Consider the following 15,825-nt stretch of genomic DNA (forward strand, 5'->3'; position numbering starts at 1 on the left):
TGCTGCCAAGCAGGGCCGCACCTCAATGGCTTGCTTACTCGTCAAACACGAAGCAAATCAGAATACAAGAGACAAAGCTGGACAGACCATGTTGCATAAGGCTGCAGGGGCCGGGGATGCCAAAGCCATCCAACCATTGCTCGCAGTCGGCCTGGACCCGTTGGCGACGACCCAAAAAGGCGATACCCCATTCAATATTGCAGCACGATCCAAGCAGAGGGAAGCTATGAAGGAATTGCTTGCAGTTGATGGCAGCTCTCAACTGCATGCATGCACAAAGGAAAGACACCAAGGGTTGGGTCCCCCTTCACTACGCGGCTGCTCAAGGATGCCTTGATACCATCGAAATCCTCGTATCAGTCGCCACGGAAGCCAAAATTGCGTTGAATATTAACCAACTCGACCACCAGGGCCGGCCTCCTTTGTATGTTGCGGCTGAGTCTGGGCAAGTGGAAACTGTCAAAGTTTTGAAGAAAACTTACAAGGCAGATATTGAGATGCGTGACTCCCAGACCAGACTCTACTCCGCCGTGCTATACATGAAGGCAACTCGGCTGCTACGGAAGCACTTGCAATAGGCGAGGCCCGTCCAAGCTTAAAAGACAATAACGGGAACACGCCTCTGCATATGTGAAACACCGTGGCGCCAGAACTCATTGAAGAGATATACCTGGTGAAACCTTTGGTTGTTGACATCCCATAAGGGAGTTGACCTTCGCTGCCAGTGTGCTCCGAGAACCCGACTATGGCCATGACATGATGATTCTGATTAGCGCTAGCCATTCCCTCTGGCACCATAAAAGGTAACAGGGGGTTTTCGCTGTCGTATCCATAAAAGGATACTTTTGAGAGAGGAGAGCTTCTTAGAACTGAACGGGAAAGAGAAGAAAAAGAAGAAAAGACTTCTCTGAGATCAAATAAGGATTCCCTCAACCGGATTTATGGATCAATTTCGATATATATTCAATTATTTTGACATTGAGTAAATCCGGGAAAAACGATTGGCAGTCTTCAGCAAAACAGAACGTATTGTTGCCTGCTAATCGTTGAGGTTTTAATATCCCAACATTTATGCACGTTGTGTTAATCGATCATATGTGGGTAATTAAACAACTATGTAACTCGGTCTCTATAATACAAAATGGGTATGGTCACCATTGTCGACCATGGGTTAATCCGGTGTAAGACCGGTATCTCAATGTTCGTCTGAAATATCGTTTGGCGTGTGCGGGGTCTACTGCATTGACATTTTTTTACAGATATGACAATTTCACAAATAGGTGAGATGGAAGGATAATTTTCATTCTATTTCATACATTGTAGCATGAATATCAGGACGGTGGGCATTCCAGTCTACAGTACCTTCGCTCGCGGTTCTCTGAGGCAAAGGGTTTGGAGATACTAGCGTATATTTGTAATAGATATCTAATAATCCTTACTAACCTAGTTGAAGAAAAGGAGTAATAAGTTTCGAGTTGAGGGTATGTAAGTACGTATACACAGGTTGTGGTTTGCTGGTAACCTTGTTCTTAAACCCAAGAGCCCACACTATTAACAGAGAGTGGGAGAGAGCGCATACTAAGGGGCCATATACAAGTTTGCAATTGAAATGAGATATCTATGATATCCTAGTCTATTAATTATTATAGCGCAAAAAAAAAAAAAACTGAGCAGGAGTAGTAAAATAGTTAGTGGTTAGCGTATATTTTCATAAATTTCAGTCAGAATACCACATTTACCTAACTCCCTCCACGATTCAAAGCACTTGGTCCTATCTTACATGAGCAAGTAAATGTATTGCACACAGTGGGGGAAAGAAAAACAAAAAGAAAAAGGAAGAAAAAGAAACAGAGCAGTGTAGTAAAGCAGAACGCCAATGAGCACCTCCAGACATGTTTTGAACAAAGTAGAAGAATGTGCAAAGATGCAGGAAAGCTGAACAAAAAAAATAAACGCAAAACAGGATGGTATACTTTGTATCCATCTGGTTTTACAAAATACGGTGATAAACAAGCATGCTTCTGGCTTAGCTATACTTCACATAGGGAAGAAATGGAGGGTAAGGGAAACGTCTCTAAATGCTTCGTTTTCGTAAATCGGGGTTGGAGATTGGGGACCAGAAGATCCAATGTAATAGTGTAAGTACGGCTACCGTGACTTTTTGGTCGCGGCGTCGTTCACCAATGTTTTCCAGTCGATTATTGCACACTAAAGGATTTGGAAATTAGCATCTACATGTTATCTAAGGTTTACGTTTTCTGCTCACCTTCTGATCCCTGACCGCAACGGCCAATCTACCCCCCTCCTTATCCCAGCTCAAATCTTCCATGGTGCTTTGTGCCGATAATACATCCTCCCCGGGTTTTGCATCATACATTCCAACTAATCGCCCGGTTTCCGTGAGCCAGACCATAACTATAAGATTTTGAGCTCCCGCGGCCAAGTATTTGCCATCGGCTGTGAAAGAAAGAACGTCGACCGGGGATTGCATGTTAAGAACATGCAAACATATTCTGCTCTCGATGTTCCAGATTCTAACGCTCCCATCTGCAGACGATGACGCAAGAAGCGAATCCGGGGAGCTGCTACCGTGGGACAGTTGAAGGAAACTTATTTCATCTTGGTGACCCTCGAGAACGCCTACTGGTTTGAATTGAGAAGGCTTCCATAGCTAAGCGAGGCATAAAAATTAGTTATCGGACAAGGATCTGGGAGTTGCCGTCCGGTGATACATACCATGATCTTCCCGTCTTCGCCTCCTGTAGCGAAGATATCATGGCCGCCGCTCCAAATGACTGAGCTGACATTCTTGTGCGCATCGTGTCCCTCATACCTCACAATCGAATCCAAATGTGGCCCATTTTCCAAGGGTCGGGATAAGTCGAACTTTTCGACTGCGCCGTTACCCCCAACAGCGACGATAGTATTGTCATTGACCCAATCTGCATCATGGGGCGTATTTTTTTCGTTTGCGCCGTTTTCAATTGAGAGTTCGCATTGCTTCTTCAGTTTTCCTGTTGTGACGTCCCATACATTCACTTTGCTATGTCCATCAACGCTGAGCAGTAGGGTGTGCTTTACCGGGTGGAATTTGAGGCACAGTATCGGTGCACGGTGCATTTTAAGCGATTGCCGCAGGCGACCCTTATCGTCCCAAATTTTAATCAAACCGTCCCAGGATGCCGTTGCTAAGTGTTCGCCATTATCACTCCATGCGATGGTCGACATTTCCTCCCCAAACTGTTGAAATAGTACGAGGTCTTGTATATTCCGATTAGGCGTGAATAGATCATCGCCGAGGTTGAACATATGACATGTATCTAGCGATACAGCTAGACTGTTCTTATTGGTTGGACTGAATTTGCAATTCCTCGCAGCGGAGTCCAAGGATGCGTCCAATGGCGAAAGATGATAGACACCCGTCGATTCGCGGTCTAACTGAATGTACTCGTCTGCCTGAACGCCTATACTACTCCCAATAGTTGCCCTAACCTCTTCGGATGTGGTGTCAGGTAGGCCGATTCCATCAATAATCATGGCGTCCTCACCAACAGCAGCAGCAGTCTTCGCCCTCTTGGTTCGTTGACTGTGTGTGCCATTCACCTCGGGAGGCATTGTCGTGACGAGGTCGTGGTGGCTACGTTTTATGGGGGTGATGGTTCCATTCGTTTGCGGTGGCTCGCGTAGCAGCTCTGCTTTTTGTGCTTCCACTTCGATGGATATGCCGTTTGATTCCTCACGCGGCTGTGCGGACGGGGGCGGCGGGTTCGACATTTCTACATCGCCGGCCGCATCCTCCATTGATACATCCGCCGGCGGTGGCGCGGCTGTCGGCTCCTCTTGAACATTTGGTGGTCCGAAGTAAGAAAAGACTTTTGTCGTCCCTATAGTACCATTCTAAATCAACGTCAGCAGGAAGTTCATCTCGGTATAAGGGGTGGGGTATGAAACTACTTCGTATATAGATGCCTCCAAAGCCAAATACTGGAGGCCTTTCTGAATTATGTTTATTAAAGCACCAGGCTTGACCCAATTTTTGAATTTTCCTTCGAGGTGATGTGCCCTGCAATCATCTTGGAAGGAGAATGTTGATTTTTCAAAACCTGTTCAAACAAAGAATGTCCAGTCAGCGCACAAATACGTCAACGCACAGATCGAATATACCATCAGATCTACGAGCCGCGAAATAATGTCCGATGTATCTAATCGGACATGGGCAAGTTGGATCTGCAGGTAATAATAGATCGGATCCATACCTGATTCCTGCAGATAGCTATGGAACACATGACATTAGCGTGGTTCTGGGTTGTGGTGTCGGGTAGCATGGCAAACGGGAACAAGGTTTCGCCTCAATAACAGAGACAGCGGAGCACGTCCAACCGATTCTTCAAACAAGGGCCAAGGAAATTTCATGCATGCGGACAAACAGAATAAATTTCAAGAAAAATAAGCAAATATACGCAAGGGTCTCGCCAGATTGAAAAATTGGCGCCAGTGCAGCAAGTCACAAAGGAAACCAAGTCGTTCTGTTTTGCCCGGGGTTTGGCAGCAAGAAGAGACCTGTCGTTCTGCAAATCGGGGAGTTGCGGGTTCTCGGTGCACTTTTTCAATGCTCAAAAGCCCCAAATGAGGCTCACCGATCATGCGGAAATTCGGGATTTGGCGATACGTTTGCCGTCAAAGCCTCCGGGCTCAATGTAGATTTGACTGCATGCGAGATCCCCAGTGTGGAGGGCTTTCTGTGCACCCGTTTCGCCTCCAACCGCCCGCATAAAACAGTCCCACAGGTTGATAGGATTGTTCGTGAAAGCAATAGGGCATTTGAAAGGAGTTGCGAAACATCGAGGTTGATGACTTACCGCCATACTAAGTAGTTGACCTGCTCAGAGGTCAGCGGAGCCGACATTTTGAAAGTCGTGAGAAAGGAATGATGAAGGGATATCTGAAACCGCCCCGTCCAGAGGCCGCTTCCGAGACACGCGATCTTGGTTAATTGTTGATATTCGTGTCGCAGTCCTTGTCGGTCGTACCAAAATTACACGAGATGCCGCAGCCGTTCGATATGTGGTGAGCGTTCGTGTTTAATTCTTGAGGCGTCGAGACGGGGAAATGCAAAAGGTGGATGTTAATTTGGTCGCAAGGAATATGCAAAGCAGAAAGGTTTGTCGGGCTGTCCGGATTTGTTAGGGTGCCACCAGGAACGCAATTTCTCCTAAAGGTCGCTTCGCACACCCCACCCTTTCCCTTAAAGCTGTCGAGTATTAGAAAATATGATCTTTAAACCGTTGTTTCCGTGAGGATTGTTCAGATATGGATCCCAGGAAAACAAAGTCGCGATCAGATGATGGGAATGCCCTTTCCAGAAGATTTCTCGCTTCGAGAACGGGGCCTGCTGTCACTATTCCCTGCACGGCGGTCGTAATTATGCAGGTATTGTCGGGTCGTATCTTTGTTAAGAATTGGATAGGATGAAGGCGAAGGGGAAAAAAGAAGGATTGGTGTTTCGATGCTGAAGATGGTTTAGGGAAGAAAGGAAAGGATGTGTGAAATGTGAGGTGGAAAGAGTGCTAAGTAAAGGTGCAGGGGATGGGCGGAAGGGAATTTGAAGAAACGACACAGATTACATGTATCTGTTGGTATACCCCGGCTTGAGACTGTTCGGTGGACCTTAGCGGAAACCGTTGGAGGGCCAGCTAAGGAAACAGGAAGTATCCGCCTAGACTGGAGGCCAGCATGAAACGCTATGTATAAACTGTGGTGAAGAGAAAGTACCCTCTTTTAGTGTGGGTTTTAGCTCACAAAGCAAACCCGTCGATTTCGAGATTTGGAAGGAAAAAGTAAACAAAAGTTACCCCGAGGGTTCTTCCAAGTTTTTTCTTCCTGCTCCTTGGAAGATTCGATTTTCCTTCGGCCGGCTTTATTCGACGACAGTTCTTTTGCTGGCTGTCAAGAACGGACCTGGCCTGGGGGTTTGAAGGACATGCACACAGCAAAAATGGCTGGCCACTTCTTGCGGTGCTGATGACCAGTCCTGACTAGCGCAAGGCACCCCTCCCGAATCTCAGAATCTCGAATCGATGAACGACACGCGAAAAAAGCAAAACCCTGGCCACACAGATAGAGGTGGTTGGCAGATTCGATATGCCCTTTCCCGTGAACCGAATGAGCGTGTTCGAGCGGTGAACAAGTCAAGTCGACACGAAAAGGTAGAGCCTCAAAGCTTCTCTATCGGTAACTTTTGATGATAACAATGACGAGCCGTCAGTCCTCGTCTATATATTGCGGCTCGTCCTCCTGAGGCTGAGAACGGAGGAATTTGATTGATGACAATTTAAATGCCTGGCTTGTGCTCAACACAGCAAACAGGGTTTGGTGGACCAACGGACATCAAAGCGTACAGCACAACTCGAAGGAAAATACTAGGATGGCCAAAAAGGGAAAGGCGAATTCGTCGATGCTACGATTAAGATAGGCCTTGCTTCGCGAAGAAAAGAAGGGGAGGGTAATGATGACTTGGGGGGAAGATTGGAGATGGAGCCGATGATGAATCGATGATGGTGCGTGCGTGCGTTGGAAATGGTTGATGAAAGGTGGAAGAAGGATGGATTTTGCGTGTTGACAATATTGAAATCGGATTAATATCTCTAATTGGTACTGGCACCAATACTACATAATACTAAAGGCCATCAGGACCAGCATTATTGCAATTAAGGCTTCGGCCCACCCGACGACGCTGTGCAGCCACAAAACAGTCCAAACCACTTCTGGCTGTCACGCTGATACGCCACAGACCCGAAAATGTGCGGCCGTGTTCGTGGGCAAGTTCTTACTAAGGCTTCATCATAACCATGGTCAAACGGCTGGTTACATGCATGTACATGTCCAACTTCTAATTCGATGTTATATTACGGACTAAATTATATCGGCAACCGACCTGTCAGCCGTCAGTTGAATCTCATTCTTATCACAATCGATCAACCAACTGGCTCCCGTTGCACCTATATATGCTGAATTAACTAGCATGTTGTGCGTCCGTTCCCGCGATTGCGTAAGGCAGGGTGCCTCATTTCGGTTTGCCGAAAACCCCGACTTTTATCTGCTTCATCTGGCCGCTTGGGGCCGACGAGGCCCCGGTTGTTTTTTCTTCAAAGCCTGCTCGTCTGGAGGTCTATCGAAAGATGATCTCTAAATTTTCAAAGTCAAGATGGAGGAACGACTTCTATGAAACCGAACATCCGGGTATCTTCGACTTGATATCATGATATGTCACATAGTGATGCACATAATATTTCGAAATCTGTATTAGAACAGAGCATTTTCGAATTCGTATTCTGGACAGATTTCAAGACCCAAAGGACTTGACCCAGAGACAAGGTGTCTCGACAGTTGCCAACATCATGCGAAGCGAGTTCGAAGCGACTAGATTTAGTCCAACAAACCGACAAAGGGTTTTCCGGATTCCTTGTCGGATGATTCATTGCGTTCAAAGGAGAAGAAAAAATATATCTGTGCTCGGGAGTTTCAAATGTCATGCTCCTCCAAGCCAGATTTTACAATTATCAGCTTTCTACCGAATGAAATAGCTTTGCCATGACGTTCGGTTCACAGAAAACTGCACGAACACCGATGCCGGCGACCACCCCGCCAAATCGTGAGACAGGCTTCAGAACTATCTGGCCTGTCAAGCGAGCTCCAGTTCGGCTGTGATTCTTAAAAACAAAATTTTTTTTGACCCGTTCATCACTTTCCCATCTGCATGTGAGAAATGCCCCCCGGCTACAGGTACCCAGCAGGCTAATAGCCTTCCGATTGTTAAGCAGGCTCTGGCTCGACTCTCCATGTGGGAACTCCTCGAGCAGCAAGCCCGGCGGGTAAGGTTCCACCGCATAGGGCCTCACCGCTGGACCTCCGGTACTGGAGCCCGAGGAAATATATTGAACTATGAGTCAAGCAGCCCATTTGAGTTGAACAGGCCCCTTCAATGGATTTCCCCAGATCTTCTTTAGCTAGTTGCATGCATACATGCAAAACCTGAGAGGCAAGAAAGAAAAAAAAAAAAATTTCAACGGTTTGGATTGGAGCATTTTGCTTGTCGGGTAGATTCTTAGGATACTTGTATAAATTGACCAACAAAGCCATAATTTTTCTCTCTCTGCTCCTGCGATTTGAAAAATATTTTCACCCTCAGCTCCAGAATTTGTGTATTCATATTCATTTCCTTTACCTCAAGATACCCATATTTTATTTGCAGTATAATTGGCGTTAAAGAACTGTTAGAGTATGCCTCTCCGATTGGGAACTTCTCTTTGTAATTGCTGTGCGCCACTAACAACTCTCAACCGGCAGAAAAACTTTTATCCCAACGTTAACTCCCATTGACATTTGCACCTTCTTTATTCGACATCACCAAATCACCACCCGCAGCAGATTCCCATACTAGAAAGACCCCAGTCGGACTTTTAATTCATAACTTCCAAAATGTCCAGCAGTAACGGTACTTATCTACGCTCTCCCATCCGATTCATCTTTTCCGCAACACATAGCTTCTTCTGTTACTATGGGGCAGCCCCGCTAACAAAGGCCCCTCCCCCTCCGATGCTCGGAACTTACTAGATATCAAGAAAGACTTCAAACCTCTGGGTGAACGCCCACCACTCCGAAGCCCATACGTCGGAGTTCCGGATTTCCTATCGAATGTTTCCAACTTCAAGATCATTGAAAGCACACTAAGAGAGGGAGAGCAATTCGCAAATGCTTTCTTCGATACGGCCAAGAAGATTGAGATTGCCAAGGCGCTGGATGACTTTGGTGTTGACTATGTAGGTTCTTACTATTCATTCCGGTCCAGGAAAACTGTCGTGTGACAATATTGATATGGTATGATAATAGATCGAACTCACCAGCCCGGCAGCTTCGGAACAGAGTCGCAAGGACTGCGAGGCGATATGCAAGCTCGGATTGAAGGCCAAGATCCTCACACACATCAGATGTCACATGGATGATGCCCGAATCGCCGTCGAGACAGGCGTTGACGGTGTAGACGTCGTCATTGGCACATCTTCTTTCCTCAGAGAACACTCTCACGGCAAGGACATGGACTACATCCACAAGTCCGCCATCGAAGTCATCGAATTCGTCAAGTCCAAGGGCATCGAAATCAGATTCTCCTCCGAAGACTCCTTCAGATCAGACCTCGTCGACCTCCTCAGCATCTACAGAGCTGTCGACAAGATCGGCGTTAACAGAGTCGGAATTGCTGACACCGTCGGCTGTGCCGGCCCAAGACAGGTCTATGACCTCGTCCGAACTCTTCGTGGTGTCGTCCACTGCGATATCGAAACTCACTTCCACAATGACACAGGTTGTGCCATCGCCAATGCCTACACCGCTCTTGAAGCCGGCGCAACCCATATCGACACCTCAGTCTTAGGTATCGGTGAGCGTAACGGCATCACCCCACTCGGTGGCCTCATGGCGCGCATGATCGTCGCCGATCGTGACTACGTCCGCAGCAAGTACAAGCTCGAGAAGCTCAGAGACCTCGAGAACCTCGTCGCCGAGGCCGTCGAAGTCAACATTCCATTCAACAACTACATCACTGGTTTCTGTGCCTTCACACACAAGGCCGGTATCCACGCCAAGGCTATTCTGGCGAACCCAAGCACATACGAGATCGTAAACCCAGCAGACTTCGGTCTTACAAGATATGTGCACTTCGCATCGAGATTGACGGGATGGAATGCGATTAAGAGCAGAGTAGACCAGTTGGATTTGAGCTTGACGGATGCTCAGGTTAAGGAGTGCACTGCTAAGATTAAGCAGTTGGCTGATGTCAGGAGTTTGAACGTTGATGATGTGTAAGTTTCCCCAGCAACCACAACGACGGAGGCAGAGACACTAATCATACCTTTTATGAAATATACAGTGACAGCATCATCCGTCAATACCACTTCAACGTCAAGACAGGGAGCAACACCCCTCTTCTGGACGCCGTAGGCAGATCCGATATCGATGCGGATACCTTGGCCAAGAAGGCCGTCCAGAACGGCACCAACCCAGACGCCGCTAAGTGCTGCTAAACTCGATTATGTGCCCCTAAAATAAAAAAGTAAAAGCGCAAAAAGAAGGAATTGGCTTGGGGGTATCTTGAGATACTCTCTATAGATTCGGCCAGAGTATCTGTCTTGGAAGCAACATTTCGTTAAATGTACATCTACTAAGCTGTTGAAACATATAAATCAAAAGTTTTTGATCAAATACTTCTAAGAATTATTTTCTGATGTTTCCGAGAAAGCGAAAGTGACTGTAGAGGTATCAACGTAGCTGGTTAGTGGCCGAGGCCTAGATGGACTCTCGAATAGAGATTGGCATATCAAAAATACAACAAACACAACATAAAAACAGGTAATTAAACAACGAAATCCAAAAACTATAGCAATCGTTAGGTTGGGATCGGAGGAACCTCCGTAGGTAATACGCCAGTAAAAGTTGTACGACTAGTGACAGTCGGTTGGTAACTAGACACCAGCTCTGCGAACCCAGTCAATCGATACGGATAGACGAAGGCACGTGGGATTGGTATCCGTGCAAAACCAAAACGTATCCCCACCCTCATATCCGTCAAGGCTCACAATCTATTTCATTGGATATAAGTATCCGCACCGGAATCCAGCAGTAACTCCTTGCCTTCGAAATAAAATCGTTCGGTGACCCCCAATGTGGCTGCAATTTCAGGAAGTGCGCCCAGCAATTCGTCCCAATCCATCACATCATCTTGCCTTCTAAACCTTTGGAATTTTTTAGCAGTCTCATTTTTATGATAAAGTAGAGTTAAAACTTGTCCGAATCCATCGATGGAAAATCCTGTGCCGCTCGCTGAATTTTCATTCGAGCTTCCAGAGTCCCCGGTGATCGTCGAATTGTTCTGAGATAGTGGGAGCCACCTGACATTCTCACGCATTGGCAGGCGGTTGGCACTGCAATAATCGGTAATTGTCGACGTGAGCCATGTAGTATGGTAAACAGTATATATAGATTGTGGATATGTCGGCCTGGCCCAAAATAGTCAGAAGGCCCGGGTTACCAGAAATAATTTCTGAGATAGAGACATCATCGTCAGACTTGGCTGGCACTTATGTCGAAAATGAATGTTTGTGCCTAATCCTGACGAGGATTCTGAGATTGGTTAATCGATTGTGTTCTACATAGTCAAGTTCTTCATTGGATCATCTGCTTCCGATAGCGAATTTCTAATATTGTAGTTGATGTTACATTACAGTGCGCGCAGAACGGATGAGGTAGAGGTTGCGACGTTGCAAAAGAAGCGATTCGGAGGAACAAGTTGAGCGTTTCTATCCACAATTAGGAACTAGATGGGAAGACCCTGCGAGTTATTGCCGTAAATATACCACTTGAGAGTAACGACAAAATAGTTTAGGCTATGAGGCAATAAAATATAAATGTGTTGCGAATTGTTGTATATTTTGCTAGAGCCAATTGTCTCGAGACCGGACTGGCGCGATAAAGCTTGAGCATATAATTAGCATGGTCAATCTATTATGCCAGTAGAGTAGCGTTTTGTCAAGTTTATCGAGGTTCCCGCTTCTAGAATTAAGTTCATCATTGGCTTCAAAATTTCTAGGTACCTTCGATCCCGCACTATCGCTGTGATATATGAGAGAATTAAAATCATCTGGTTGCGTATATTGTCAAAGTTCGTTCTCTGGCATGAAAGTAATGTTGAATATTCTAAACCGTATGTCTAGTGTCATACGATTGGGAGAAGAAGTAGGTTGCGAATCTCCAGCTGGTCTCCCAAAATATGGCAGTTCCCCATATATCAGATGGGCTTCGTCTATAATATATAACCACGGAAGGGAGAACTCTTTGCAATGATCAAATGCTCTCAAATATATAAGCTCGGACGTAACTGGTAATCCAAAAATATCATGCACTGCAGTTATAGAGTCTCTTCAAAGGGATATATAGTACCACACACTATAAAGATCTAGACTGCACATGAAACGCAGTGAAATAATACATTCCGTTAAAGCCAACCAGTCCGCTGATATGATCGGTGGAAACAAGACAACTTCACAAAAACGAGCACGGGTAGCTTCATACAATCCACGAATAAATTGTCATGTAAAAGTAAATATATCTTGTCGAATTCTGGTATAAAGAAAGCCATGGTCCATGATGGCGTTGAATGGGTCTGATAACTATCATATCATAAACTTTTGGTTGCATACGATGTATTGCTTTCAGATGTTATTGCAATGTCTGTAGATAAGTAGAGTGGTGACATTACCGATTTATAACCACAAAAATTATATATAATTAGTATATGGGTTAGTGAAAAACTGTAGTTATATATCTTTCTCTGGCGTAGTTGTCAAAAAGTATTCGTACTTTTTTCCATAATATATAGGGTCATCAGTCTAGGGCTAATCGTGATAAGTAATGTGAGGTAGTAATATGGCCTCTAGGAGACTACCAGCTATCTAGCTGGCCCATCAGCTGTACATAGGTAAAATAGACGGTATGGAGCGGTGGGCTGTAAGCCCGCCTATAAGCCGGGAGGAACGCAGGTGTTTATTGAATGAAAGGCCTAAATAACAAGAACTCGCGCTATGGGTATAACATAAGATGCTCGTATGTGTATGGATAAATCGTGAATATTAAAAATAGGATGTCCCTCTGGCAGAACCCAGCATAGCGGATTACAATTTATAGACAAAACGAATGGGTTCGCTGGACGCCGAGTTGCGTTGAACAATAAAAATGCAACAAATCAAGTTCCACCACTTCTATGAGTAGGTATAGCCTGTACTACTACCTACGTACCTACCACAGATAAACCGTAGATTACATATAGGGTAAGTAGTAAATTATATATAAAATATACTATAAGTTATATACAAGGTAAGCGGTAGGTTACATAAAGGGTAAGTCATAGGCCACATAGAGGGTAAGTCGTAAGTCACATACAGGGTAACTAAGTCACATACAGGGTAGGTCGTCACATACAGGGTAAATGAGAATAGTCCTTCAGCACATGCGCTTCGTTGATGCCATCTTTCGTTTTGAACTTTGTAGCTTTTGGGGACATGAGCCATGTGGGTCTTAGTTCTGGAGCGAGATTTTGATAGCTGGAGGGATGATAAGAAGGTAGTGATAGATCCATAGACCTAGGTGGGAGCTCGATATCCAAGACCGAGTAGGAGCTTCGTCAATATTATAATAGATTACGCTATCTTTGACACTTGGTGCATGAAGCTTTTGTGGCAAATTTGTCGACGTTGAGAATAAAAGTCGTATCAGTTCGCTGGTAATTGATGCACTTTTAGAATGCGAGAGTTGCTAGGTACGAGATTACGAGAGTTGTAAAGATCGTCTTTTGTAAATTGAAAAGAAGGAGGAAAGAACAAAAGAAAGAGAATTTTAGGAGCAAGAACATCCATCCTGTTCATGACATCAGCTCCCAACACCTCGACCTCATAGAAAGGATTATATCGGTAAACATCTTTTTTCCTCGCCCCTTTTTTTCCCCTACCAAAGACAAGTGGTATACATGTGCTACCCATTTTGCTTCGATTTAGACGCTGTAGGGGACGCCACATGCTAGGGTCTCGCATTCCCGTAAGAAGTATGTTTGGCCTATCTTGCGCTCTGAGAGCATCGTATGCATATTTCCTGGATAGGATGCTTATTATATAGAGGCAAATAATGTGTAGGTGATACGGGTTTATATATGGGATGTGAAGTTTGTTTGATTCCGACGAAGACTGTGGAGTGGAGGTTGTTATTGAGATGGTGAAAGGGAAGAAGGAAGGTTGTTGTAGACAAGTTGCTGGCCTTCTGTTAAGATTTTAATAGACGCCAGGGAAACATGCAGATAGATCTCATATCTTCTCTCCATTCATCAAATCATCCATTCCTCTCCACTATCATCTAGATCTTTCCAACCCATTCTCTCTAGGTCTTTCTACCACCTCCCCTCCGTTGGCGGGGTCACTACACTATTAACCACCATATGATTCCATAAAAAAGGTATAAAATCGTACAAAGAAAAGTAAAAAGGCTAAACCGCAAATGCAAGTCCATAAAAAAGCGAGAGAGAAAGGTATAAAGGGTTCCCAAAAGAAGATGAAAAAGTAAAACTCAAAACACCATAGAAGATGCTTCCTCCACTTTCCCCGTCAATCATAATAAACTACGACTGTCCAGCACCCCTCCCACCACCTTCCCCTTCTTCCGGCGTAAAGCTCGTACCTCCTAATACTTCCCCACCACTCCTACCCCCAACCGTAGTGGCAGCCTGTAACCTCTGATCCAAAACCTTCAAAGCCAATGCCCTCCTCCTCTCCGCTTCCTGTCTAGCGGCCGACAACCTTCCACCAGGGGGGCCCAAAATCCCCGCAAATCCCCCAACACCAGCAGTACTCTGCGCCACAACCCTATGATTCCCAGCTTGTACATCTTCATCCGAGAAGGGAGTACAAAGCTTCATTGCCACACAAGCCGTATAAACCGTGTTTGTAATGGGTGAAATAAACGGGTACATTCTATCCGGGAAGAAATGAGCGAATGCGAATGTTTCTGAGGCGTCACCGCGGAGGGAGGTTGGCTGGGAGGCCGAGAGGTCGACGTATTGTTTCTTGAAGAAGCGGAGGTAGATCCATGAGGCGAAGAAGCCGTTTATTGCGAGGATGGCGGCGACGTCGGTGCCGATTATTAGGCCGGAGATGAAGGTGAAGAGGAGGAAGAGGGCCGGGAAGTGCTGGAGCTAGTAGTTAGTAGGTGTGCTTTGGAGGGTATCTCGATGAGATAGCTTACCTTGACTCGCATCTTGATGAGACCTTTGAAGAGTGTGACGGTATGCTCTGGAACCAACTGCTTGAACGCTACCAAGAATCCAGCTTGGAAAGCGACACCACCACAGATAGATGTGAAGCTATAGACCCGTTAGCATTTGATTCCTTCCTTTCTTCACAACCAATTGATAATCCCATCGACTTACTTCCTTTCGATATTGCCTGTCACAGCATACCAGATCACATAGATCCCCAGCGCGACCACATTGCTAACGACACACACGACACCCAAGAACTTCGCAAATTCCCTTCCTCCCCACGCTCTCTCCAGGTACTTCCCTCCATAAAAGAAAGTAGCAAGGGTAATAACTAGGGTAAAGATATTCGCCTCCACAAACGATGCCGTCACAAGAGTCCACGGGTATATTATGCTGAGCGCCGGAACGACAGTGAGATACTGAATCCGCGTCGAAGCCAGGAATTCCGGCGGAGGGGAACCGAGCGGTGCAGCATTGTTGTTTGCAGCGGCACGGGAGACCCAAGCGCTGTAGCGGAGGGCGCCGGCGATGAGCGACAGGCAGAGCTCGACGACGATGATAGCCCGGGTTAGGGGCGGAAGGTTGATCCGGGTTGCCATTTACGGCGGGAAGTTCTGGTTCCCCTCGTTCAAGGTTTCCGAGGCGGATTTTGCGGGGACTTTTCTGGGGAACTTGACTTCTCAACGGCAGCCGTTGAGCCTGTGGCGTGGCTTTTCGGGAGAATTTTCTTCTTCCCCTTTCTTGGGATTTTCTTGGGTTGAAGCCACGGAATGGAAGAAAGGATTATGCGAGACGGGAGGCTGCGTGAATTAGCGCATTGGAGGACGAGGATTGTGATGATGGTGTAGGACGAAGACGCGGAGATGATTTGAATTGGACAGCAGTCGCACATGTATAGCGTGGGAACCAAAGAAGAAGTCTCGTCTGACCGTTTCAGCCACAATTCAGGGTGCCACATTTCCCCTGCTACC

At 46.0% G+C, this 15,825-nt stretch overlaps 4 protein-coding genes across 4 annotated transcripts; 2 read left to right on the top strand and 2 right to left on the bottom strand.

Annotated features, from left to right (window-relative positions):
• Positions 1 to 248: 248 nt before the first annotated feature.
• DFL_006719 (uncharacterized protein) lies at positions 249 to 578 on the top strand (the record flags this gene model as incomplete). The annotated part of the gene is made up of 1 exon (XM_067636191.1): positions 249 to 578. The coding sequence occupies one exon, from the start codon at positions 249 to 251 to the stop codon at positions 576 to 578; it is 330 nt and encodes a 109-aa protein (XP_067487833.1).
• Positions 579 to 2,148: 1,570 nt separating this feature from the next.
• Positions 2,149 to 4,906, bottom strand: DFL_006720 (uncharacterized protein; the record flags this gene model as incomplete). Its single annotated transcript, XM_067636193.1, has 6 exons — positions 2,149 to 2,208; positions 2,267 to 2,671; positions 2,737 to 3,897; positions 3,955 to 4,103; positions 4,257 to 4,273; positions 4,860 to 4,906. The coding sequence occupies 6 exons, from the start codon at positions 4,904 to 4,906 to the stop codon at positions 2,149 to 2,151; spliced, it is 1,839 nt and encodes a 612-aa protein (XP_067487834.1).
• Positions 4,907 to 8,478: 3,572 nt separating this feature from the next.
• On the top strand, positions 8,479 to 10,079 carry DFL_006721 (uncharacterized protein; the record flags this gene model as incomplete). The annotated part of the gene is made up of 4 exons (XM_067636194.1): positions 8,479 to 8,494; positions 8,614 to 8,819; positions 8,890 to 9,857; positions 9,926 to 10,079. The coding sequence occupies 4 exons, from the start codon at positions 8,479 to 8,481 to the stop codon at positions 10,077 to 10,079; spliced, it is 1,344 nt and encodes a 447-aa protein (XP_067487835.1).
• A 4,136-nt stretch (positions 10,080 to 14,215) lies between these two features.
• DFL_006722 (uncharacterized protein) lies at positions 14,216 to 15,453 on the bottom strand (the record flags this gene model as incomplete). Its single annotated transcript, XM_067636195.1, has 3 exons — positions 14,216 to 14,782; positions 14,839 to 14,956; positions 15,023 to 15,453. 3 exons carry the CDS (start codon positions 15,451 to 15,453, stop codon positions 14,216 to 14,218), a joined length of 1,116 nt encoding a protein of 371 aa, XP_067487836.1.
• Positions 15,454 to 15,825: the final 372 nt, after the last annotated feature.

Source organism: Arthrobotrys flagrans (genome assembly GCF_004000055.1).
Source record: "Arthrobotrys flagrans strain CBS H-5679 chromosome Unknown unitig_8, whole genome shotgun sequence".
In the NCBI taxonomy this organism is placed as follows: domain Eukaryota; kingdom Fungi; phylum Ascomycota; class Orbiliomycetes; order Orbiliales; family Orbiliaceae; genus Arthrobotrys; species Arthrobotrys flagrans.